At 42.8% G+C, this 26,329-nt stretch overlaps 3 protein-coding genes across 3 annotated transcripts in view; all 3 read right to left on the reverse strand.

Moving 5' to 3' along the window:
* Nucleotides 1-9,463: 9,463 nt before the first annotated feature.
* cdkn1bb (cyclin dependent kinase inhibitor 1Bb) lies at nt 9,464-12,209 on the reverse strand. The gene is made up of 3 exons (XM_075470314.1): nt 11,430-12,209; nt 11,063-11,190; nt 9,464-9,661 (listed from the first exon to the last, which is right to left on the reverse strand). The coding sequence occupies exons 1-3, from the start codon at nt 11,866-11,868 to the stop codon at nt 9,656-9,658; spliced, it is 573 nt and encodes a 190-aa protein (XP_075326429.1). The 5' UTR covers nt 11,869-12,209; the 3' UTR covers nt 9,464-9,655.
* A 1,650-nt stretch (nt 12,210-13,859) lies between these two features.
* On the reverse strand, nt 13,860-18,020 carry yars2 (tyrosyl-tRNA synthetase 2, mitochondrial). The gene is made up of 5 exons (XM_075471048.1): nt 17,226-18,020; nt 16,216-16,383; nt 15,427-15,582; nt 14,995-15,165; nt 13,860-14,260 (listed from the first exon to the last, which is right to left on the reverse strand). The coding sequence occupies exons 1-5, from the start codon at nt 18,011-18,013 to the stop codon at nt 14,071-14,073; spliced, it is 1,473 nt and encodes a 490-aa protein (XP_075327163.1). The 5' UTR covers nt 18,014-18,020; the 3' UTR covers nt 13,860-14,070.
* Nucleotides 18,021-18,695: 675 nt separating this feature from the next.
* The window catches only part of pparab (peroxisome proliferator-activated receptor alpha b), a 32,898-nt gene continuing 25,264 nt past the window's right edge, over nt 18,696-26,329 (reverse strand). Inside the window, exons 6-7 of the mRNA XM_075470315.1 lie at nt 22,574-23,027; nt 18,696-22,425 (exon numbers count right to left, since the gene is read on the reverse strand). Coding sequence (XP_075326430.1) covers nt 22,181-22,425; nt 22,574-23,027 — 699 coding nt within the window. The 3' untranslated portion in view covers nt 18,696-22,180. The remainder of the gene's footprint in view (nt 22,426-22,573; nt 23,028-26,329) is intronic.

Genomic DNA, 26,329 nt, shown 5'->3' on the forward strand with positions numbered 1-26,329 from the left:
CACCTTAAAGAGGCAGAGTCCCCCAGACATAAAGATGGGTGCAGGTTCAGCAATCTGCTATCAAATTCAATATGAGCTCATTTATTTGATGGAATTGTAAAAGTCTCAAATTATATCCGTAGTAGCACAACTTTTAGTAATATCAAATATTATATATAAAACAACAATTTAAGTCAATAATTTAAAAAAAATTAAACCAGTTGTTCTTATAGTTCAACGAGCTCTAATTTCAAGCCACAAGGATAGATGATGAGAACTGAGATAAACAAAGCCACACGGTGCACTGTCAACTTTGATCATCGTGGAGTTTTCTTTTTCTTTTTAATCTTACACCTTTACTATGATTGTTGTTGTTTAAAAAAAATGGGTCGTCTGAGAGGCAGTAGCTGATGAGCGGGTGTTGGTTATTGGGTTGGGCGGCTGCGCCTGTCCACCATGGGGGGTGTTTGGAGGCCACCTGTCCAAAGAGGCCCAGGCCTGTGGAGGCCCAGCAGTGCCATATGAAAGCAGATATGTATCAACAGGTGTGCGTGTGGTGCATGTGTGTGTGTGTGTGTTTGTACTGTATCTTCCTAGATTGTGACAAACAATGTCAGCAGCAGCTGATGCCAGCTTCTCTGTCCGGACTTGTCCCTAAATAACTGAGGCCCGGCAGTTGCCTGGCGGACAGTTGTCGAAGCTCCTTGCCCTCCCCCACCTCTCTTCACCGAAACATATTTGGTATCCTCGCTTTTTTTGTCTCGATTACTACATAAACTCCTGTTTTTTTTCTTCCTCATTGGCTGTGTCCAGCCTACAATAAAACACCCATTTTGATCCCATTAGAGTAAAGAAGAAATGGGCCTAAATTAAAATACCAGCTCAAGTTGGAACTGAGAAGGAACTGATTGCACAAATGAAATTCAATTTATGTCTATTTGTGCAATTCTTGTGATTACCATGTTGTCAGTTTGGCAATGAACACAGGTCTTGTAAGGTCATAGTTGAACAACAATTCACAGCTTTATTCCGAGCCTAACGATCACCATTAAGCCCCCTCATTAGTTAAAGTATTGGCTTGGTTTCAGCAACTTTCTTGCAGTTGTAAAATTCATGGTCTAAAAAGGGGTTACAGAGCTCTGGTGGCATCTCTACATCCCTTTATCCCCAACTCTGAAAAACCAGTTTTCCTAAACAGCCTCTCACAAAGGCCACAGATACAGTACGCCCTTTGACCCTTTCAATCTTTGGTCCAAGCAGGGCGAAATTACCCCATGAGATAATAAATCAGCCAAAGGCCGAGGAGATAGATCGACCCCCTGTGACCTTTGGCCTTACAAGATTTGCCTCGGCCATATGTCTGTGGCTTAGCATGACGCCTGCCCATCACCATGACCAGAGCAAAGCTCAGCAGCCAACAACAACAGCACAAACGGGTCCTGTTCAGGTCCAAAGATCCGTCTGAGCTGCTCAGTTTCACATCCTGGGTCCAGCCAGCCATAGCAACCCCGCCTAGGGCTGGCTATGGTAAGCATGACCGCTACTAATGCGTTGTTAAGGTGCTGCAGATTTCAGCAGAAGGGTAGAAAGGGGGATAGATTTTAGGTATGGAAGAGGGGGAAAATAAAAGGTGGCTGTGGGGGGGCTTCCTATATAGGTCATAATATCAGGGACTTTTCCCCCAGACAGGCAGAGAATTCCTGGCTAGAAACTGGATGGACTTCAGTGGTGCGATGAGGTTTGGCCAGCCGAGGCAGAATGTTAGGCATGGTGGACAGCTGCACCAGGGAGCTACTGTAAGAGAGAAAAGGAGGCTGTTCTTGTGAAACACCACAGAAGTGATGTAGTGTAGAAACTTTGGACGTCACTGCTGCGATATGTTTAGATTTCTTAAAGCATTTTAATTAAGAAAAGGGAAGTGAAAACGAAAAAAATGAACACAAATGTGACTTGAAACACTTGTCACGCAGTTCTGAGCAAAGAAGTTTCATTATTGCACATCCCTACTCACTGCACATAAGATAAATTCTCAGAAATGATGTACAAAGAATGAGGTTGCAGTAATGATCCTGATGGACAGCAGACTCTCACATTCCATTCAATCTCAATCTCGCCTTTCATTTACAGGATTATTCGTTGTTGAATGAGCCACAAGCTGACTGGGTCCTATGTCTGTAAAGCTGCTGAGTATACAACTATCTGTTTCAGGCATGTCTCCTCACAATTAAATTTGAAACAACAAGGTAGCTGAAGATCTCCCAAAGAGGTACACATCGTACACTGCAGGGAGTGAAAATTGAAAACGGAGAGAAAAATTGAATTTAAAGAAGCCAATGGACCGCATCCATGGCCGTCCAACAGCCGAGGTAGGTTACATATGGTGGAGAGTCTGCTTTTCTCATCAAGTGTCATGTGTTGGAGAACATGTTCACTCACTCTTATGGCAGGAGTCTTTTCAACACCAGAGCTGAGGACCGTGCAGCGCGGCGGCCCCACGAGTCTCCTGATGAGGGCAGCAGAAGCAGGACAAAGAGTCCAAGACAGCAGTCTGAGTGCATTCACATAAAATGTGGGCTGATTCATTGCTCGTGAAAAGTGGAAACTCGATGCGTTTCTGGTAAAGATCCAAAACAACGCTGAAGACAATTTTCCATTCCGTGTCATTTTAACCAATAGTGCTCGCTTGTCATCGGTTTAAACATTCTGGCTCGGCGGATGGGACGTAATTTGATGTATACTGTGGTCAGTGTTGTATAATGAATTATTGCCACACGCTTCTGCAAATGTGACTCAAGGTTGCATCATATGGAAATATTTTGTGTCACATCAAATCCACATTGCACTCAGTTACTGGATGTAAAGTTGTAGCCACTGTGCAAATGACTTCAGTTTATTCCTGCCAAACGAAGATAAACAGGGTCATAAAAGATTATTACGATAAAACATACGGAGATATACTGGTTAGAATTTGGACCTGTGTGTGTTGGGCTCATCTGCAGATTTGACATCTGCCTCCTCTCAGGCAGATTTTCTGGAAACACAAAAATACACGCATTCACTATCAGGGAATTCACTCATCCAGTGGCTTCTTCCATGCTAATTGTTCCTGTGTTAAGGGCCCTCACAGATCAAGTAGGTCTGGTTGTGTACAAACCGCATTTCCAGAAAAGTTGCTAGGTTTTTCTAAGAAGCAACAGAAACTATCCGTGGAAATGATTTTCAGTGTGTTCGTTGACCAAACTGAGCAGCTGGAACGTGGACTCGTGTGACCTCGCCACCCCGTCCACCGTCTTTCTGTCCATCTGAGATGAGCTCGTGCTCATGAGTTGATAGATGGCTTCCTCCTTATAATACAGTTTCAGATTACATTTCCGTACGACTGTGTCGAGTGAAAATGTTTTTTTTTACCGAGTTACTGCCGAGCCCTGAGGGGTCAAAGGTCACGCACACCACACAGGGGTGCCTGTCGTTGGCCTTTACACTTCTGAGACTTCCACAGACCCCCTGAATCTTTTCACAATGATGTTTCGCTGTAGATGTGGAAAGACCAAAATCCTTTGCAAACTTGCATTGAGAAATAATTCCTGGAAAATTTGTGACTGAGTTTGACACAAAGTGTTGAGCCGTGACCCATACTTGAGCCTTTGGTGGACGCTCCTTTTATAACCAATGCTGATACCCTCGCCTGTCACCAGTTTTACAACAGTCTTACTTGTATATTCTATAAACTGAGTTTACCGTTTACTGAGTGTGCTGCTGGCATCAAATCTAATTTGCCTGTATTTTCTAATAACCACACTGAAGGTGATCAGTGAAGACTCAGACCAATGAGCAGAGTACAGAGTTGAGTTATTATTACAGAAAATTTCCCAACCTTCCCGGAAATGGGGTGTGTAGCTATTCATTACTTTAAAGCTGAAACAAAGTGAGCACTTGATTTAGTATTTACTAAAAATGATCTTTTTTTTAATTGATAAAATCATTTATGTTTGGTCTCATTGCATTTTTGTAAATTGAATATCATTGAGTTTCATAATTGTTATTTATAATAATAATAATCATTAGCTGCAGCTATAATTGGTTGCGTGTATCATCATCATCATCATCAACTTTATTATATAGCCTTTTAACACAGCCGTGGCTGAAACAAAGTGCTGTACAACACAAAATAAAACAAGGCTTAAAACACAAGAACAATGTAAAAACAACAATAAACAACAACAATATTAAAATAATAAAAACAATAAAACAATGCTAGAAACAGAGTCTCATGCTGGGTTAAAAGCCAGGGAATAAAAATGGGTTTTAAGACCCATGTATAGGGAATGTCTTAGAAAATCCACAACAAATGCAATACAAATATATATAATTTTATATATATACACACCGGGACGTCTGGCTTTCTCTGCTTAAGCTGCTGCCCCCGTGACCCGATCCCCAGAGAAGCGGTAGATAATGGATGGATGGGTGGACACAAAAAATAGCAGTTTCACATTATATTACATCCACAAAAGAAATTATCATGTTCAGAGATGCTTTCACAGATTCTTCATTTCAGTTTTATAGATATGTAATGCAATGCAAATCCCTTCTGTTGCCTACAGTTAATCATGTATTTATGTGTTACTTTCACCAAAGTGAAACTGACCGTAGGAAAATCCCTGCCAACAAGGGGAAAAAAAGAAATCTATCTGCCCTGCACAGATGTTTCGTCTGGAAGCTCTTCCTCTGTTTCTCAGCCAAATGCATCTAAATGCATCCCGAGCATTCCTGACAGGATTACTGGGCCAGGTACCAGCCGCTGGTCTGGAGAGAGGGAGAAAGGGAGATAAAGGCAGAATGAGTCGGAGCGAGGGTGCAGCACAGCCTGCTTGCTTTGCACGTCTCACGCTGCGTGCTTGAGCAGATTTGGACTGATAGAAGATAAAGGCTCTTTGATAGGCTGCAGGTGTGCTGCTTTAATGAGCATTGCCCTGCCCGCTCCCTCCCCGCCTTTCTTTTCCCTCAAAACCGTACCGCCGATGCACATCTGTCATTCAACGCTCTGCAGCATCTCTAACCTCCTAACCTCTCCTCCCTGCATGTCACTCAGCCCGGGACTTTCTCTCTCATGCACACACATTTTGCGAGTCACACCACAGCACTTGAAGAACCAACGTGAAATCAGTTCTATGAAATGGTTGTTATGTATTGATTCAGCCTACTTGGCTCACAGAATGCAATAGAGCTGTCCAAAAGAGCATCCAAACCCCTCCCACAGGGGGGATTCCAGACAGGGAAAAAAAAAAAGACACTTGGCCTTCTCGCAGCCTGTTAAAAGTCACACAGGAGAAACAAAGACACGGAGGCAGAAAGACACAGAAAGAGGGATGTAAGGTGTTTGTTTGTGGGCACTTGCTTTCCCCTCATTCAAAGCCTGAGGTGCCAGGGGACTGGCTTGATGACGTGGGTTGCGGCCTGAGCAGGAAACATGGGGAGGAACTTGTGGCTTTATATTAAGTGCAGGGGCGGTTAACAGGAAAAGATAACCTGCCTCTGTTGATATAGCAAGGAAGTGTGAATTCTTGGCACATGTGAGATGTCACAGAGAGGAACCGGCCGACGCTGCCGTCCACATCTTTGACTGACTGGCTGGAATTTCCTTGAGTTCACTGTGGTTTGGTTTGGGTGGCGGCGATGGAGTGTTGTAGGAACGTATTCAGGGACTGTAACAGGAAAGGAGCTATGCTGTTGCATCACAGTGGTGGCCACTGTACAGTCTTCAAGGGCCTGCCCTCTTGAATAATTAAGCCTGTCGTGTGTGGGCATGTTCAGGGTGCCTTTCAGATAAACTGTTTAGTTGAAGCAAACCTACTTTATGCGATGATTGTGCCAAATGAGTTCACTGCCTGTGAGAGACTCAGCGTGGAACGAGCATTGTCTGAATTTGCAAAACGGATGCAGAGGGGACAAGTTACAGAATGTGGACATCACGAAGGGATCTGTCCAACTTGTACAAACACCGTAACATTTTGTAACTGTGTGTAAATATTACAGCAGTGTGAGATTATAGACCTGCGTCCTTTTGCCTGAAGAAATAAGAAAAACGCCCTGTTGCAGTTGTGAAATAACAGGTTGTTGACTCGACTCCAATCGGTGTGTATGTGCCTACTGTTAAGACATAAAATAAAGTTTATTCAAAGTCCTCTCCCAAAGGATTTGGATTATTCCCTCCACATGCACTCCGGCCTCAGCTCTTACTCCTGGAATTATCATACGTTCAAGAAAAAGTTTTGCTGTTTTCAAATTTTAAATCACTTCCTGTCAATTCTTCTTTTCTTTTTTGCAATCATAATCTTTTTCATAATTTATCATATAAAAAAAAGTAGAACTACCATAATTATTTAAACAAAAACACCATGTGTACATTTAAGAGCAAAGATGCAAGTACATGTTTATGATGAGAAAAAATAAATTGCAAGGCCTTTCATTCAAAGAAGGTAATGCTGAAGCAAACCGAGTGTTTTAGACTGACTGAAACTCACCCCTCTTCCTCCTCTGCTCTGTCAACCAAACACCTTGTCAGCCATTCAGTCAGTAAGTTAGCAGCCCAGTCAGTCAGTCAGTCTGCTGCTTGGGCGGGGTGGAGGCCCGTAGACGGGCCTTTTGTCTGAGCAGAGATGCCCCAGACACAACAGTGGCCAGCCCAGGCCCCCCTCACAATGGCTGTCCACACAAAGGCCCACACACTGGGACAATGGGCCGGGCTGAGGGTGGGGGGGGGTGGAACGACTCAGCTGAGGTTGCCCACCTGCACACTTCAGGACTGGACAATCCCCACCCCACCCCAACCACGCACATACCCACAGCAGCCTCCGCCCCACCCTTCCAGCTTTAAAACACTGCTGCAGGTGTCTTCCTGTGTTCGTGGCGCAAGCAGGAAGCAGGGAAATTCTGCGCAGTGAAAGCATTCATTTGAGTTTTACGGCTGAAGAGGTGCCGGGACAAGAGACACAGGTCAAATGGCATCTAGCCAAGGCCTTACAGCTCTGCTGTGGGGTGTATGTAGAAAAGCAAGAGAGAAAAAAAAATTTAGTTTGTAAAAAATATATTTAGAAAAAAATAGTTTTTAAGTGTTTAGGTGAAAAGTTTTTTTTTTTTTTGTCAGAACCAAGGTGGCAAAGTCCTGCAACAGTTCTTACCCACAAAAAGTCAGTGTAAGGTGAAGACATTCAGAGTGTAAAGACAAGTGGAACGCTTATGATTATCCCTTATTACTTTGTTTATTGTTCATCAGCCTGTTTTATGTCCAAAGCCAGTTTTTTTTTTTTGGACGAGCTACGAAACAAAAAAATTTTTTTTTTTGAATCTCCATTTTTCTTCATGAAAAATATTCATCGCTTAAATTTAGAAAAGAAATTCTTTACATCCTTACACCCTTTCTAAGCGTGTTGTATTGTTTCCACTGACCATAGATCATTTTAATCAGTTTTTAAAAATTGCTTTTCCATAAAATATGACTGAAATACATGAGGAAAAAAAAAAAAAAAAAAAATCAGATCAATTGCAGAAATGTATCTTAGATGGATGTAATTTGTTCAGACACACTACACGATTCATGTCTCTTACTCACACAAACAAATAGAAAATGCTATCACTACCAGTACAATGAAAAATAACTGAAGCTACAGGGCAGATTTGTGCGTCTGTTTTAACCTTTAGTTTTTCTGCGCTCGAAAAACTTTCCCATGATGAATGTTACTGGCTGCAACAAGTGGTCTGCTGTCCTCACACCGTTTTCCCATTGGATGACCAAAGTGTCAATCACCCGGGCTCGAAACAGCTTGTGGCAAACACTCGCCACTTCCGAACATGTTTTTTTGTTGGTGGTATATATTTCCCCCTCAACCATTTTCTGAGCTAGTTAAAAAACAAACAAACAAAAAAACAGCTGTGATGTTACACCAACATGTAAAAGAGCCAGACTTCATTTTCTCTTTTAATTGATTGCAACACATTTTATAACCACACATTACAAAATGCACATCAAATATTTATTTATTTTCTTTTTAAATCAGGCTCAGTTTGCAACCTTGTTGATAAGACGGGGAAGAAAAGAAAGAAAAAAAAAAAAAAGCTTTTACAAAATAAAACCATTGTAATAAAGTAAATGCCACTTTGGGATAGCCGTAAAAAAAAAAAAAAAAAAAGTTTTCCTTTTTTTTTTTTTTTCAAATTCTACATAGAGAGAAAAAAAAAAAAAAAAAAAAAAGCTCAACATAAATAAGTTAGTATAATTTCTCAGTGTTTTTACAAAATATGTACATGGGTACATTGCAAAGATTTACACAAATACAAAGGCATGGTGACTGCATTTCTGGGACGAGCTCGTTCACCGCCTCCGTCCAGGTGTAGCCTGGAAACGCAATACCACACACAAACAAAAAAAAGGGAAGCTTTTAGATGCTCACACTTTGAAACATCAGCAGGCTAACAAGTTATAAAAAAAAAAAATAAAAAAAAAAAAGCATCTAAGGTTATCACAAAGAAATACAATGTGAAGTCAACTCAGGAGCACAGGCAAGTGCCGGCAACCATTTAGAAGCAACCATGTATTTGGCATTGTAGGAGATTGGGCTGTTTTTGGGGGGAAACCTCCTCTCCTTCAGAGCAGAAAGGAACACAGTCGGGCAGAACACAGCCTGTGCAGTTTGGATGGTCTTTGTCCTTCAATATGCGAGTACCTCACAGCTCCAGGGGAAGTCAACCATTACAATGTAGCTGAGATGTACAATCCCCCCCCCCCCCCCCCCCAAAAAAAAAAAAACTCAATCTGTTCATGTTCGAGGGTTCGACTGATACTACGAGCACCCCCTAAAGTACGAAATAAATACCAAAAAGCTCCTTGTGTGTCGCGTCTGCGGATGGAGGTCTTACAGAACTTGCTGGTGATGCTGCAATGACCAGAAAAAAGAAAAAAAAAAAAAAACTGAGCTACATTTGTACCATTCTTCACTGCCGAGTTAGGAAGATGTCAGAGTGAAGGAACACTGTTCAGAAAACCGTAAGAAGCCATGATTTTTTTCTTTTAAATGTTGCAATGAGGGATTGTGTCAAAAAACCAGACTGCCTTTAAGATTAAAAGAAAAGAAAAAAAACACAAACAGAACAGCATTTTGGAAACAGGTCTGAAAACTACACTGCAATTCTTCAAGTCAAATCAAAATTCACACCTTTTTTTTTTTTAAACATAAAGGATTTGTTTTTAAATCATCATGTTTCTTATGTGCTACATATGGAAAGAAATATATATATATATTCATTTAGCTATTTACACACAGGTAGTAAAAAGAAAAAAAAAAAGGCTAAAAAAGGGGAGCAAAAAAGGAAATCAAACCTAATTGCACACTGCTACATCGACTGCTGTTAGAGGCAGTAACATCAAACTGACTTGAGTGCCACAACTTTAGTGTTTCTGTTCAGTGCTTCAACAGCGTCCCCGAACCCCACCCCACCCACCCCCCCACGTCTCCAGGAGAGCTGATATGTTTCTGATGCTGCGGAGATCCTCGTCCAGAACAATTGGCCAATGCTGAGGTTTCCCACGAAAATAAAAAAAAACAAAAAGAGGGAGAAGAAAACCAAAACAAAAAATTCAAATAAAAAAAAAAAAAAAAAAAAAAGTGGAAATGCATCTTCAGCTCTGTGGGACAAAAAGAAGAAGAAGAAAAAAAAAAGAGGTTAATATGAGACAACAGTGGGCAACAATTTCTGTACACACACTAAAGAAGGAGAATTTGGGTGTAAAATTCATGTCTGCAGAGGAAAAAAAAAAAAAAAGGACACTTTGAGTGAACTTAAAGGCAAGATAAATAAGAGGGCAGTAACAAGACAAAATGGGGAGTGTGTGTGTTTAAAATCACACAGGTGGTGGTGGTGTGTTCAGGGGAATGCAGTGCAAACTGAGACTCAGTTATGTAGTTACTGAGCATCACACATGCACAAGGTGTTTGCTTAGCCTAAATGACTCTGTCAAACCAACTGGACGCTGTTTCACATTAGTTTTCTCCTGATTGCTAAACATTCTTAAGACTTCTTTCGAACGGAACATAAAAAAAAAACAAAGCTTTTGACTAAATTCGCATATATATTTCTTTTAGTACTGTAACGATCCTTAAAAAAAAAGAAAATATCCCAAACGAACACCGGTGTGTTTCCATCTTTCCATCCCAGCCACTTCTGCACTTTCCCACATTTCGCTGTGGCCACTTGAATTCAGACCCTTTGCGGCTCCTCTGCACACTCTTCTCCTGCAGGGACAGACGTGTGCGCGAGTGTTGTAACGCTAGCGCGCGTGTGTGTGGCTCAGAGACCAGCCCCTTCCCGTCCCTGCTCTGCGCGGAGGGCAGTGGCTGCTGACGTGTTACTACTACACTGTTGTGCAGCACTTGTTTACAGTTCAGTAGGAAACTCGGTTTTGCGGAGGCAGACGGCGGAACGTGACAAAAAACGCCACCAATAATAGTAATAACGTCTAGCTTCTTCCAGTTGACTTCTTTTGTACATGGATGTATCCATGTACACACACACATATATATATGCGCGTGTGTGTGTGTGTGTATATATATATATATATATATATATATCGGCCCAAAGACTCGAGGTCGAGTTTAAAAACGTGAACGAAAGCTGGCGCGAGCTGTCAGCGGCGGCAGCCACTCTCACATCACCAATACATGAATGGGGCAGCACGTTCGGAAAGCAAAAGGAGTAGGACTTAGATCAGCAAAGCTGCACGCGCATTTCACCCATTCACGAGTACCACCCGACAGAGGACAAATATCACAACGCAAGTGAAACATGTACTCTTTTCTCATCTTTAACTGCCACCCTCACCCACCACAGCTGGAAGAGGGCTGGGGTTTTTGCTTCCCCCCTCCCCCTCCCCCTCCTATTATGACCTGGTACACCATACAGAAAAGTTTTTTTTTTTTGCATACTAAAAAAGAAAGAAAAACCTTTAAAAAAATATAAATATTTTAGGAAGAAAATAAAAAAATATAGATATTTTTTAAAAAAGTGCAAATCCTGAACACTTTCTTACCGTTTCTCGCCCTCTTGTCTGTCTCTTGGGACTCGTCTTTCTGGGTGTGTGTTCTGCAGAGTGGCTCAGGCTTGGACAACTGACCTCATCCGGGCTGGTGTGTGACCTCTTATTTTGGGCCGAAGGGTCTGCAAAAAGAAAAGTTTATCGTCAACATAAAAAGAAGGGGGGGAATAAACTGCTTTTACCCCTTAAATGGTAGTTCTTTAAAATTGCCCTGATGCCCTGTCTGGTTATGGCCGTACAGCTGGAGCTCAGCCCGTTGAGTGAAATACCAACACCGTGACCGCTGAGCCCCAGTCTGCCTATCTGTTACACAGCAACGCATTCGGGTGAAAACAGAGGTAATATGATGCAAATGTAGTACCGTGACATGCAGGTCTTTTCCTCGGCCCGGTGCACTGTTCCGTGCACTCCATTTGACTGTCAGACCTGCTGGTATCTTCGCTTGAAGCCACCACAACATAATTGTGATTCCCATTAAGATCCACATTGTTATTCCCAGAGCAGACGCCTTTCTCCCTCCGCGGCTGTCGGTAGTAGAAATTCGGGACCTCTCTGTGATCCACTAATTCCCATTCGAGCCTGCCGTTGGCCAGCGGTGTGTGATTGGAGAAGTCGAAGCCCCACTTGGCGGAGGCAGCATCTTCCAGCTCCCGCAAATGTCCATTTAAATCCTTCTTTAACTCTTCGTGATCCACCGAGCCGAACAGGCTTCTGCAGGCTGACGGTTTCGGGTGCTCCGCCACCCGGGAGTCCGTCCGCTCAAACGTCGGGCTCCCGTTTGAAAGTCGAACATCTGACATTTTAACCCCCCCAAAAAAGGCACAATTTTCAAGCAGCCGGGAGCGTCCAGTTTTCACAAGAAAAACACACCGTTAAAAAACAACGGGTATCTCCTCGTCACGGGGAAAAGATCCGAAACAGGCGTGAAACGACTTATGCCATGCATACGTCGAGCCGAGGGCGCCAACGGCTGCGGTGTTCTGGAGCCGACGAAAGTCTCCGCGAATCATCAAAACAAAGTGCACAGGAACCGAAGCCGCTCTGTCAATTTCGTCCCGTAGTGAGAGAAACTGCAGACAAACCTCTCAGTACCCAATATGGCGATTGAGAGATGTAGAAGGGATTGAGAGGGAAGGTTGGTTGGGAGGGAGGGGGGAGAGAAACATGATTGACACACAGAGCTATTTAAATACCAAAAAGGTCGCTCATTGGTTCGATAGCTTTGACCCGCCCACTTTTCTTAAGGTGGACCAACTAATTACAGCAGGCTGACAGCCAGCAGGACCTTTTTTTCTTTCTTTAAATCAAATACAGTATAAATTAAATACGAAGTGAGGTTTGATACAAGTGTTTTCCCCTGTTCTCACATGTAGCACAAAATAATAAGATTATAAAACAAGTATTTACATATATGTTTAAAAACAATAAAAAAAAGGGTGGGTGTTTACAGAAAACAATATTTTGGAATTTATATAAGAGAGAAAAAACATGTTATGCCAGTACTAACAGCCTTTAGACAGATTGTTCAGATATCACCTGGTAGACATTCAATATTATGGTTCCAAACCAAAAAGCAAAAAATAAAAAATAAAAGGAGAAATTTTGAGACAAGTCCTGGTTTTAAGTATCTGCAGGCCATTTTCAGTGTAACCCAATTCAAAGTAATTCAGCATTTTCACAAATTACAAATTATATTTATACATATTTAAGTAGAAATATTGAAAAAAAACAAATAATAAAAATTAAAAGAGCTGCCACATCAAATTGTCCTAAGAATGATGACAACATGCTATGGATGTTCTTTATCGGCATCAGTTCAGGGAAAAAAATTTAATTAAATTAGATTAAAAAAAATACAATAAAAAAAAAATAAAAACGCCTTCAAACATTCCATCTTACAAGATGAAATTTGTGTAATCACTGGGGCCAAAGCTTCAAGGTGTGGGCCCCCTGTAAAAGTAGGGGTACCCCCAACACCAAATTAAAGCTATTTAATGGTCAAATGAAATTAAACAAAAATGTTTCGTTACATCACGGTGTTTACGCCACTAATATGGACCTGAGAGGAGAAGGTCAAGGTCAGCACGCAGCAGATCTCGTCCTTATCACCAACAGACTTCTGGACAAAAAAAAAAAAAAAAAAAAAAAAAAAAAAAACGAGAGGACAGAGGTAATGGTGGTAGAAAGCCCCCCCACACAGGAGAAGTCCATGAAGGTGAAAACTATCAAAACTTTTTTTTTTTTCCTTTTAAAGGAAAAAACAGGGCGATGAAGGGCCCTACATGCTGAAAGTTAGAAATGTGTATTTACACTACAGTGAAAACCTTCCACATTTATGGTAAACCCAGCACCAATGTTCAAAAACTAATATTCTGACAGTAAAATCCAGTTTTTTTTTTTATCGTCTAAAACCAGTCTAAAAAGCAAACAAAATTGGTTTGCTCTCATTTTGTTAAGAATAATTTCCCATCTTTCCTTCTGTTTACACTTTCCACCACTGAGAAAGAAAAAAAGCCAAAAAAAAAGCCCAGCTACATACAGAAAGGTGTTGGCTTAATGCTTAAATCAAAAGATGCACGGTTTGCTAAAAATAGGGCACAAACCCCCCTTTTTTTGCGTGAGAAAATGATGCAATTTTATTCTACCGTGAGCAGTTATTTACTTTTAAAGGTCACAGCAGGATGCACGGTGCAGCCGAGGCTGCCGGCAGACCACCACAAGGACAATGGCGCCCTCTAGTGTTCGAATCTCAAACCCTCCTGTTGTGACACAAAATCGGCAGAAGACCATCTTTGAATCAAATTCTTTTTAATACCAGAGCTTCAGACAAACATCACGTCTGTACAGGTAGATATTTATAAGAAGACTCCAGGACATCACAGAGGGTTCAGGCTACTCCAAAATGCCAAAAGTGATATAATAGTCCTTTAAACCCTCCTCCTCCTCCTTACAGCTCCTGCTCAGGTTTAGTCGCCTACCTTCCCCTGACAGTCCATTACAGTCTACCGGGAACCTTGCTCGATCGGGCCATCTCCGAGGCTGAGCCACTTGATGATGTAAAAGTTCCTCTTTCCCACTCTGAGCAGCGTGAGTCCGTTGGACAGGATGTGGAGTTTGGGGATCAGGACCTGCTCCGGATTGTCGGTCCGCTTGTGGTTGATCCACACTGCTCCGTCTGAAACCACCCGATACCTGCGCACAAACATTTACACCCATTTGGGACGAGGTTATATCGTATATTCCATCTTTGTATCAAATATTCAAGAAGCAGACTCCTCGTTCATCATGCTGCCGGTTCATACAAGTTGATGAACATGCCCCTTAAACAACTATTCAGTTTAATACTACTGTAAATGAGCTGACTTATGGACTGTGTTTAGACAATAAACTAACAAATAAATATATATTTATGAAAGGGTCTCTGTAAACAGACATATCCACCAGCGATCCTGATGAAACCGAGCCGATACACACCGCACCTTAAGGGTTAGTCGTGACTCATAACGGGATCCTGAGCTGACCAATTACTGACTCCTGAACAGCCTGGAAAGATCCTGCTGATTCAATTAAAGCCCAATTGCGCTCATAAAGATCAAGCCTCTTGATTTCCTCCATTTCCCAACAGTAACCCCATTCACGCTTTTTCTCTTTTTAAATTTGTTGCCCACATTGTTATGATGACCCGGCGTGAATATAAACATAGTAATGTCTCCAACAATATGGCAACTACTACCAAGAATTCAATGATCAGCGATGTCGCTGCTCATTCTTTTTTGGACGAAAAGTACTTAAGGAACAACGGAGTTATTTTCTTTATTCAAAACTTATTTAGCGGATTGATATGCTCCTTGTTGTATATTAAAAAGTTACAGCAGCCAGACTACTTGTGGAAGTGGATTTAGCGGAAGGAGAACTGGGGTGCCTACCCTCTGGGTCCGTCGGGGATGGCGCTGACTTTGCGACAGGCATCGATCACAGTGGTCCCCGGTTCCAGCAGCAGCTCGTGGAAGGGAGCCTCCCTGAAGAGCTCCTGAAGCTCCTCGTCACTCATTTCTTCCAAGGCCTGCACACTGCTGTGGTACAGCGCGTGGGTGCATCTGCGGTGAGAAATGGGACTTAAATAATAAAGACGGTATAAAGCTCGCCCTCTCCCTTCACTGGTAAGGCAGAGACTGTCAGTGGCTAAACAGAGCTTGTGTTTTAATTCAACGGTGTTTGTTAAGTCACCCCATTTCTGCAGTTTTATCAAACTGAACGAGCTCCTGTTGAATATTACAACCATGCATAGATGTGAATAAATGACGACATATAACTAAACTTTACAGAAACAAAATGCCCACACACAGGCCCATTCTGACCTCTTGGCGCTCTCGAGGCCCTCCTTTCCGTGCACCAGCTTGGTCACCTCCGCAGCCAGCCGCTTATGTGCGAGGCGCTTACTTGGATCCTCTCTCTGTTGCTCCATCAGCCTCTCCACCTCTGCCAGAGGTAGAAAGGTGAACAACTTCAGGAACCTGCGAAACGTTCACACAACACACCTCAGCCTCCTCTTACACGGAATGCCTTTAGTAGATTGCGCCTGCACCAGTAAGGACCCGTAAGCCCCGTTTCCACTATGCAGTCTGGTACGGGTCGGTTAAGAACGGTTCGCTTATTTCAGCGTTTCCACTACCACGAAAGCGTACCGGTCCCATGGAACCCGTTACCATTTTTGTAACCCTTCTGCTTGGGGTACCTAGCACACAGGACCGGTTCCAGGCTCTGCTCTCCGTTGTTGGTGAGGAGGCTGTGCAGCGGGAGCTCGATGGCGCTGTGCAAAACGAAAAAGTTTTCCAGCTGATTGCCGCAAAAATGGCAGAGAGTGGTTTCAACCGGACTGCAAGCCAGTGTCGCATTAAGCTGGAGAAGCTTGGAGGTGGTTCGAAATTATGGATGCTATTTATGCTTCGGCACGCACTCCGCCCACCCCTGAGGGTCCCCTTTGTACAGTGGGAACCCAAAGCTGACCCCAAAGCGACCCGACCCGTACCGATACAAAGTGACCCGAACCGTACCGTACTGACAATGGAAACAAGGCTTAACAGGTCTTATACTTTTGTCAAAGCGCAAGGATCAAATGAACGCTATCAGCCTTCGTCTGCACATACCCCTCCACACTGGCGTCGGGCTGCCTGAGAAAGAACTGGTAGAGTTCGAAGGGTGGTGTCTTGTCTCGGTTGAGCCACACAGCGTTGCCCGCGGTTTTCCCCAGCTTGTCCCCGGCAGAGCTGGTTACCAACGGGATGGTCAGACCGTACACCTCCCCACCGCTCACTCTGGAAACGTATCAAGATTTCAGCGTTACAAGTCAGGTACGAGTTCAGATTACAAAGGTGCCCAGGGCCGGTATGCAAGCAAAGAGGGTGGCAGAAGCCACAGACTTGTGCAGATTGACTAATTTTATATCTACTGCATGCGTAAAAAGTCAAGAGTCATTCTTTTAAAAGTAGGTGAAATTTGAGCTCTTTTAGGAACCCTGATAAGAAATCAGTCATCAAAACCTTTAAAGAGCCAAGTCGAAGTCATGTTGTGATCACTCAGTCTCCCTGAGGGCCAAAAATCAAACCGAATTTCATGAAACTTGGTGGACCCTTGGAGTAATTGGTAAAGGAGGAAGCTGCTAAATTCTGCTGCTGATCAGATCAAGTGTCCACTGGCAGTGCAGTTATCTCCCTGTTCACTTAGCCTGGAAAATATCAGACTTGAACAAGTGTCAAATCGATGCTGAGTGAGAGCTGATATGAAGGACTTTGGCCTCCTGCAGTGGTGTGGCAAGAATTTGACAGCCGATCACAAAAAAAAGTCAATCTACAGTAATTAAAGGACACACAACAAGGAAATGCACACATGGGATGTTGTTCTCTTTAAGTTGGACAGAACTGAGGGTATTTCCTTGTGAACTGAGATAAGACATGCGGATAAAAAAAACAACAACTTCAAACCAGATAAAAAGCTTCTTTACATTACAGAAAGATGCAGAATTGCAGAAGACCTCCTAAAAATTCAAATACGACATTCAGTCTGTATTTTGGATGCGTGTGCGCGTCACGTAACTGAGGATGTGCAAAGACTACTAATTTCTTAATGGGGCCCGGAATGAAGCTGGATGGACATTTACTTGTGAATGTACTCATGGCCAGACATCAAATTGCCCAGCTGGTCGGTGCCTCCGAGCTGAATCTTGCAGCCGTATATTTGGTTGAGGTGGTAGAAGTCATAAGCTTGGAACACCTGGTAGGTGAACTCTGTCAGGCTCATACCGTCTGCGCTCTTCAGCCGGGACTGCACGCTGTGGCGACTCAGCATGGTGCCCATCCTGAAGTGCCTTCCGGCTTCCGACAGAAAATCCACAACGCCCCAGCTCTTATACCAGCTCAGATTGTTCAGTACGGTCACTGTGCCCAGCGTCCTGGAGCCGTCGTGAAAGTGCACCTCGTGGTTGGTGATAATCCTCTGAATGCTCTCCCGGATGCTGCGGGTGTTCGCCTCCACGACGTCCGCGGACAAACGCTCTCGCTCGGTTGTCTTCCCGCTCGGGTCCCCGATTTGTGCCGTGGCTCCCCCGAGTACGGCGACGACATTGTGCCCGGCGTTTCGGAAGTGTATCAGGCCGATGATAGCGAGCAAGTTGCCCACGTGGAGGCTGTCGGCCGTGGGGTCAAAGCCGCAGTATACAGTCTGAGGACCGGACTGGAGCAGTCCGGGGAGCTGGTCCTGTGTTGCGTCTTCTGGGAACGCGTCCTTTAAAATACCGCGTTTGTGTAAAGAGAGCAGCAGTCCGTTGTGTGCGGGAGAGGAGCGGTAAAAGTTAGACGCGGGTGTGAGGCAAATGCGTGTTCGCCTGCGTAAGATACGGGGTCCATACCGCGATGCATAACAGCATATCCTTACCATGGACGCAGCCATGTTGGACAATGTGACAAGAAGACGGAGGTGGAGCGAGGTGTTTTTCAGATAGTTTGGCGGGATTAGAGCGCCCCCTAGTGCACTGGCGCTCAACGCAGGCAACGGCTGATAGACCCGTCTGAGAAGCGGGGTTTGATTGAGTTTTCCAGACTAAAGTAAAAACAAAATAGGCCAAAGAGTTCATTTGGGTTTGTACCTGAGAGCCCACATTAAGCTACTCGAGGTACCTGAGACATGAATGACTTGTAGGTTGGCTTTAATCCTTTTAAACCCATCTGAAATGAGGGAGAGTACCTTTGAGAGGAGATAATTTCAATTTATACCCGCACATGTTCCGTTTTTAACAAATCAAAATGTCTGTTTCTTAGATGTTGAATCAAATTCACTTTGAAAAACTGCCATGTTTATTATTATATATTTTTTTTAAATTTTAAAGAATGATCTCAATAGTTTCCTTTATTCATTCCGTACTTCTTTAATGTTTAGTGGATCCAACGGCTGACAAAAAATATATATAAACGTTGTCACACCCTAACTGTAGGAGCCCAGCTTTGGTGTTAGAAGAAAGTGAATGTCACAAGTAACGAAACCAAGTAATACCGACTCGCATTATCCATCGATGTTCAATAAAAAATTTTAAAAAAAAACGAGGATTTTAAAATCATTTTATTTTTAAATCCATTCAACATCAATTTGTCTTATTGTTTAAATGACTAAATACACATTCATCACATTTACAGTATTGTTATCAAGCAACAGTACACACAACAAATCCAAAGACAGCCTCTGCCTTTTTGCATGACTCTAACAACACAAAAACAAACTCCATGAAGGGGAAATAAAATAAAAAATAAATCAAATATCTAATTCTTATTATGACTGCTGCCCCCCAGTTAAATCATCGGTCAGTTCTGGGAAAAAACAAAACAAAAACGAAGCTAATATAAATCAATGTTGTTATTGGTGTTTATGTGCTGTAAGGCAGAGCACTATAAACACATTTTTAGAGCGAACAAGACAGACAGAGAAGGAAAACAGTACCTTTATATCCTGAGCTAGTTCAACAAAGGAAGACTAAGATTCCCTGATACAAGTTAAAAAAAAAAAAAAAAAAAAAAAATCCCTTGTCATTTCTACACAGTCATGTCTATAAAGTAATTCAGCACCACAGATTTATGTGACTTCTCTTGTTGGGCCTTGCTTTAGGGTCTCAACCATTTTCTGTTCAGCTTTTTTCCTTGAACAAATCCTTCATCGCTATGATTGAAACAGTAAACAGTGACTGTTAAAAAAGTCAAAGTATTTTGCTCAATATACAGTCACATCGCTTTGTGTTTATGAGACCCCACGAAAAGCTAAAATCCGACTGAAGACGCCACCGGGTTTCAGTTTTTCAAGTGTGTGCACGAGTCCTTTTTTTTTTTTTCTCTTCCTTTTCTATAAACTCTAGAGTCAGCATTTACACACACACTAAGGCACACGCTTGTTTGTGGTTGAAAGTCAAGCACATCTGGGATCTGCGAGGTAACGAAACTGAGCTGCATTCAGTGAATTCTCTGAACGGGTCTGACATTCTGTGACAGGGTACGATAAGCAAGTCGAGGCTGCTCGAAGTACAGTAATCTTCTCGTGGCAGAAGAGACGCTTGGTGATATAGTACAATATAGCAGCTAGTGACGAGAGTAACTTGAACAGGATTATAAAACAAAATAATCTACATTTGACATTACTGCATGGTCTGTACTGTAGTAGCGCGTGATGTGACGGCAAACTGTGAGCGCATTTAGTTTCTCTGATAGCCAACAGAGACACGGTGTGTGAAAATATACAGGTTTCTTTTCTGTTCGGGGGGGGGGCAACTATGGAACAATTTGGATATCAATGACGAATCTCTGTGCATATGATACTCCATTTGCATGCTAACGCGCAACCTGAGAAAACGGCGTCAAAAGAAGAGATCAGTCTCGTATGATCAGTGCTAGTACAAGTTGTAGCCTCGACTTTCATGCGTTAACTCAATGCTGAATTATAATCAAAGATTGCGGAGTCAAGTTTTCCCGGAGCACCACCAGCTGTGAGCTAGAACAGCTCTGCACAGCCCGTGTGTGCTTCCAGCTCCAATCAAATAACTCAATTCAACAGGTGAATAAGGTACAGTTGAGAGAAAGTGGGTACGCATTCCATATTCGATGGGTTTCTTTCTAAAGGAGACAATTGACCAAAGAAATTCACCTAATGTACCTTCAGAGCTACAGATATCTTGATTACCAGGTGCCCTGTTCCACCTTCATTTTATGTACACTGCACTCTAATACCGTGCCATTTCAAATAAAACCTCATCTGATTTAGTCATACACATGTACATTTTAGTATAAAAATATGATCCATTTCAATTAAAACGCAGGTACATGTCGTTAAAGCAAAAAGAACACACGGTACACGACTAAAGGGACTCTGAAACTTGCTACCAAACGGGGGAATACAAAAGTCCATCACCATCAGTTCAGAGTTAAAAGTTGGGGCGAGCAGTCAGTGTAATAATTTCAGCTATGTACAAAACACCATCTTCATCAACATTTCCTCTTCCATGTAGCATGCTTTTCTTTTACAAAGGGCAGTATGGCAGCAAAATGCAAGAGCGGCCTTTATATGTGCACAATCAGACAAAAATATCGAACGGATGCCATAGTGAAACGTGTATATAATCTGAAACTGATTGTGAGATCTGTGAAAGAAAGTCAAGACTCTGATTGAACCCTGATGGATAGAGATTACAGGAGAGATACAGAACCCCTTTCAACAGAAGCAGCATTTGTATGGACAGAAAACTGACAGTTTTCATCGAGTAAGTAGGGAAGTTTGTCCAGTCCGTAAGGCTGCGCCATTGTGGTTTTCTCGGTGGATGAAAAGTGCGGTTAAAACCCCCTGAATCAGCTGCATGTGATGCATGAGGAACAAAAGACAGCTGGTGACGCTAAGAAGTAGGTGGAGAACTCCTTGCTTTAAGTGTGGCCGTGCTCAGGTGGTAGTGCGACTTACCTTTGAGTTAGCCCTTAAAAAAATATGAGGACACAACACAGGAGGGAGTGTCAAACATCTATGCTTGTGTTTAGGCATTTCAGTATTAACATTGCATGGGTGTGTTTGTGCTCCTGATTTGTGATTGATTGAAAGTACAAAGTGAGCCTATTCCTGTGAACCGTCACACCTTTTCTACGTTTTTTTTTTTACAAAAGAATTTAAACTCACTACTGCTTGTTTAGTTTATGGTCATGATTTGCTTTTTTTAGTCGTCAGGAAAAATAAAAGGAATCTGAAAGACGATGATCATTTCCAGTAACAATACAAAGAATGGCTTAATGGACATGAAGTACAAATAAATGATTGTGTTGAGGAGCCTGGTGACACCAGGCTGGTTGTATAAAGATGAACGCGCTGGAGGGCTGGTTTATTAACAACCTTCACCTCTTTTTATTGGCAGTCAATTTAACAGAGGCTGCCTCGCTTTGAAACTGCATCACTTCAGTTGCTGCAGCCGCTGAAGTCACCTGTGTTTCATAGTCTCTAACGCTATTATGGCTTTTTGCTCTCCGACATCAATATAAACATCTACAGTCAAACAGGCTACTGGAGTGGCAATCTTAAAGTTTGCTTTCTTTCTTCATTTTAAGGGCTCACAGAAGTGCGGGATAACCAAGGAGATTGCCTCAAATTAGCATTTAGAGTTTGGTCAGAGGTTGCATACACTAGCATCTACATAGCGGCTCGATCAGCTGGGCATAGGGTGGCCAACCGTCCCTTGAAAAACGGTATCATCCTGTATTTAGAAACAAAAGCACCGTGCTAAATACGGAACGATTCCGTTTTTCAAGGGACGGTTGGCAAACCTAGCTGGGCATCACATCTGAGTATGCATGATTTTGTTTTTTTCTGTCTTGTGAGGTCCACGCAATGGAGTGCTGAGCACTGTGTCAACCCCCCACTTCCCCTCAGCCTCGACAAGTCCTCATGAGTTGACCAGAATCCGAAGCTAACTCTTGCGGTATTCACGATGGGACGGGTTTAGTGGTTCAACCCTAGCTTATGGAGGACTTGTCCTCTTCTCGTGTCCCTGACGAAAAGGAGATGTTTTGCGGCATCCCTCTCCTGGTTATTCCACCACGTTCCTCAGTACATGTCTCTGTAGATCTCCTGTAGGAGTGGGTGCAGCGAGGTGTCCTCTGTCTTTTTGATCTCCTGCACCAGCTGTGCATGCTCAGTGACCAGCTGCCGGAGGTCAGCCAGTTTCTGTAGTAGCTTGGGGAAGAGGAAAGTGTCATCGGGATGATTGGCCAGCAGATGGAGCTGTAGAACCTGAACAATGCTCTCCTGCATTGCCTCGATATGTGCCACATTCACCAGGCCTGGTCGGTCTAAGGAAATAAGATAAAAATAGTTGATTGAGACTCAATAATCATCCTGTGTTATAGTCAAAATGTGTTATACAGGATAATCTTCACAAACTTTTGCATTTTTATAACATGAAAGCATTTGTCATCATTATTTTCCCTGCGTCCTCACCTCCACAGCAGATGATAGCAGCAACAAACAGAGCCATATCACTGTCATCCAGTTCCAGCGCATTGAACTTCATGGCAAACTGGAACTTTGGCTCCATCATCTCACTGAACGGTCGCCGCAGGCTCTTGAGGAACTCCCGGGTGATAAAGCCTGAGCCGTACGCTACAAGAAGCCCATCTTTGTTCATACTGGAGGCAAGCATGGCGAAGAGGGCTTCGTACACGCCGTATTTCAAAAGAGTCACCTGATCGTTGAGGTCCAGATTCGAGAACCCTGGGACGGATTTTGCAAACTCTGTGAGCTCTGTGACGGTTTCCACAGACGTGCATTGGCAGCAATGGAAAATTCGAACTTCTGCCTCCCTGTCCTTCAGTGCTCCCGCAGAGCCAACCATCTTGGCCACCAGCGTCTGCTCTGCCAGCTGGAGCGTCTCCATATCATGGATGACGAAAGGCTGTGGGTAGCGGAGAAAGACACAGTCTTATGAGCCAAAGGTCCGCTTAAGAATAGTTTTTTTCTACCTAAAATGTCACTTGGCAGTACAGTGTGTTTTGAGAGTTTGGACAAATGAAAAATCTTGACAACATAAACATGGAAAATGCTGAATCAGCACACCTCTGAACATCAATATCTGGCTGTTTATACACAATCTTTACTAGGTGAAGGGCTAAAACCCTCAGTCCTCATTGACACAGTTATACATTTACTCTCCTTTACTCTGATGCCATACATTTGTTGATGTCACTCAAAACACTGAAATAGGTTTAATGGGCAAATAATTGCTCTAAGAACATAAGAAACAATAAAAGCTGAAAGAAAAATGACCTCAAAAATAAAAACTGGCCCAGTTGACTAACACTTGTATTTTTAATGGAAAAGATGTCCATACGGTGACTAAACAATGGCCCTGGAGGTAGCTGAAGGGGTTTTACAGCAATGTCACTGTTCCTACAGTAACACCGGATGAGCAGCTACACCTGCTGCTGCACGTCACACGAGAGCTCTGGGTGATGAATGCTGCTCTAATAGTAGGACAGAGTAACATGGGAAGGTATGAAGAACATGTTGCTGAGCTGTTTAATATTGTACTACGTCAACACACGACCTTCATCCACTGTTAAGAGCAAGTTCAACGCAATCCGTCATCTTTTTTATTTCATATAGACAGCTAATGTTGGCGGGGAAAAGAGGGAGTGGCGTGACAAAAGTCCAATAGTCTGGAAGTCACAGTATTTCCTTAATAATGGAAAAGATCGAAATTGGAACTTGATATTGTAAATATATTGTATTTCTTACTGTAATTAATAGAAGAACACTGCAGTAAATATCTTGTTCATAATCTCAGTTTCTTTGTGCCTCGAAACAATGTTTTGCCAATACTGCTGACACAGGCTTAGTGTTCATTCAGTATTTACAGGAAATATCTTTCAAGACTTAATGGATAGTGTTTGCTTCTCTTTGAGCTCACTGATATTTGTGTTGCATCCCAGCAGGCCAGCATCCAGTAGTTAGCACAGAAAACACAGCGCAGCTGTTGCGGTGGAGGAAAGTACGCTGATCACCAAACCAAAGAAGACTTCATCCACTTGGCCAACTGAACAGATACTTTCTAAATCTCAATCAACACATATTGAGAGGGCAGAGCTGTTGGTCATCCCAGGTGGGTAGACACAGGACCATTTTGTATAGCTTCTAGAAGTAGTCATAATATCTTTCAGGGGATACAGAGGTGCTCAGATGCATCTTTTTCGCAACAAACCACAAAACCTCTAGCCGAGGGTGGCTTTGGAAGTTTCTGATTCAGCCTGTCAGTTCAAGGCCTTCACTGTGCCTTGTTGTTCTGTGAGAACGCCATCGAGATGAAAAACGAGGATCACTTTTGTAGAGCTGTTTTAACCGGATGCAGAGGCAGTCACAAAAACTGAACTGAACGAGAGGAAAAGCCGGCATCGTGGGACACGACTCCACAAAGCTCTACCGCAAACACCAGAGGGGCGTGCTATAAAGCTAGGACTCAGGTCAGCTGGTCCAGTCCAGAGTCCAGACTAAACATGGAGAAGCAGCATTTAGCTGTTATGCTGCAAACAAGTGGAACAAACTGCCACTGGAGATTAAACTTTCACCAAATGTAGACATTTTTAAATCCAGGTTAAAGACATTTCTTTTCTCATGTGTCTATGCATGAAATATCTTTTAACTTATCTAGACTGTTGCCTGTTTTTAAATTCATTTAAATGATTTTATTTGTTTCTCTTTATATTCTTTTATGTATTTTTAATGCTTCTTACACGCCCTGCTGCAATGCTTTTATTTTATGTAAAGCACTTTGAACTGTTTGTACATGAAATGTGCTATACAAATAAATTTGATTTGATTTGATTTGAAATCGTCAGGCTTTCTTTGTGTTTGCCGGTATCAGTAAACCTAAAACATGTTCGGCGATAAGGACAGCGATCGTGATCCTTCCACGTTAACCCTGGCTTTTCTCTTTAGGCTCTGCGCACCGCTTTATGTAATCATTTAACGCTTGTTCTGCACAAAGGACTGCCTGACACTTCCTTCATACAGTATTCAGATTGTAAATATTATGATGAAAAGCACCAATGGTCAAAGATGTCAAAGAAGACAAAAGAGGGCAGCAACCAGAAAATTGCTAGCTGTGCAAAATAGTTAATGTATGCCTGCTGGTGTTCCGGCTGCACTTAAGGTGCATTTAGCTCTGACACTGTCCCATAAATATGAGGAAATAAACAAAGTCTAACAGTCAAAGGAATCATACCAAAGAAAAACCAGTCAAGCCAGACGATAAAATTCAAGTTGGCTGTTAACAAGTATTAACAAATTCTAACACAATTATCTTGCAGGATCTCTCCCAGGAGCTGGGACCGAGGAGTCAACCCCGATACAGTGATGACAGAGGATCTACTTTTTCAACAGAGGGATTAAACTCTTTGCGGTGGGAGCATCAGCAGGAAAAACAGACTTTAAAGACATTTATTAGATTCAATTCAAATTCTCATGAGGTGCAGTGAGTATGTGTAAAATTGCTACGATGTGATGAACAAACTCTAAATGTAACGGTGGATCAAATAACGTGTACATTTCCAAGTGAGTACTCTCCAGCTGCTGCGTTTGTTTACCACAGGCTTTGAACTCAAGAATCCGTGGTTGCGATCCGAGTTGGAACACGGGCGTGCACTTGCACTGACCTGCCCCTCCTGACCTGTTTCACACCCACACATATCCATCCTCAGAATTCAGACCACCTCTGGGCTCCGCTCCCTGACCCTCCCATTCTCAAACCCTTTTTTTCGCCCAAATGAAAAAAAAGTGAAGGGGAGCGAGTGGAGGAGGAATATCTTTCAGGAGAAGGGAGGGTGGGTGATGAAAAGAACAAAGGTCCGTAGAGAAACAGGTGGTGAAGCAAGAAGTGATGGGCTCATACACTGACTGTTTTGGTGCAGACAGAAGTTTTGTTGTCCAGTTTGTGAGTTGGCTTTCGTTCCAGATTGAGCAAGCCGCTTCTATCATATGCTGAGTGCGTGTAATCTCTGGCTAAATTCCAGGTCACATTGAGACATTAGTCTGATTACAAATTTCCAGTGTGTGCTCAGAATGTGATTAAAATGCCTCCAGTGGGGGAAGAAATACATCAAAGATTACAAGACTACTTTAAATACAGCCCATGAGGAAACTCTGGCAATGACAAAAGTCATAATCATGCAATCCACCTTTCACTCACCAACCCACCACTCT

This window comes from Odontesthes bonariensis, chromosome 7, assembly GCF_027942865.1.
Source record: "Odontesthes bonariensis isolate fOdoBon6 chromosome 7, fOdoBon6.hap1, whole genome shotgun sequence".
Lineage (NCBI taxonomy): Eukaryota > Metazoa > Chordata > Actinopteri > Atheriniformes > Atherinopsidae > Odontesthes > Odontesthes bonariensis.

What these genes read in the sequence shown, in the direction of transcription:
- cdkn1bb (XM_075470314.1), bottom strand. Translation starts at nt 11,868, where the DNA reads ATGTCAGATGTTCGACTTTCAAACGGGAGCCCGACGTTTGAGCGGACG. An exon ending in GAAAAGACCTGCATGTCACG is followed by an intron (nt 11,191 to 11,429) that starts GTACTACATTTG and finishes TTCTTTTTGCAG; the next exon opens with ACCCTTCGGCCCAAAATAAG.
- yars2 (XM_075471048.1), bottom strand. Translation starts at nt 18,013, where the DNA reads ATGGCTGCGTCCATGGTAAGGATATGCTGTTATGCATCGCGGTATGGA. An exon ending in GGCCATGAGTACATTCACAA is followed by an intron (nt 16,384 to 17,225) that starts GTAAATGTCCAT and finishes ATACGTTTCCAG; the next exon opens with AGTGAGCGGTGGGGAGGTGT. An exon ending in ATCCCCGACGGACCCAGAGG is followed by an intron (nt 14,261 to 14,994) that starts GTAGGCACCCCA and finishes GTTTGTGCGCAG; the next exon opens with GTATCGGGTGGTTTCAGACG.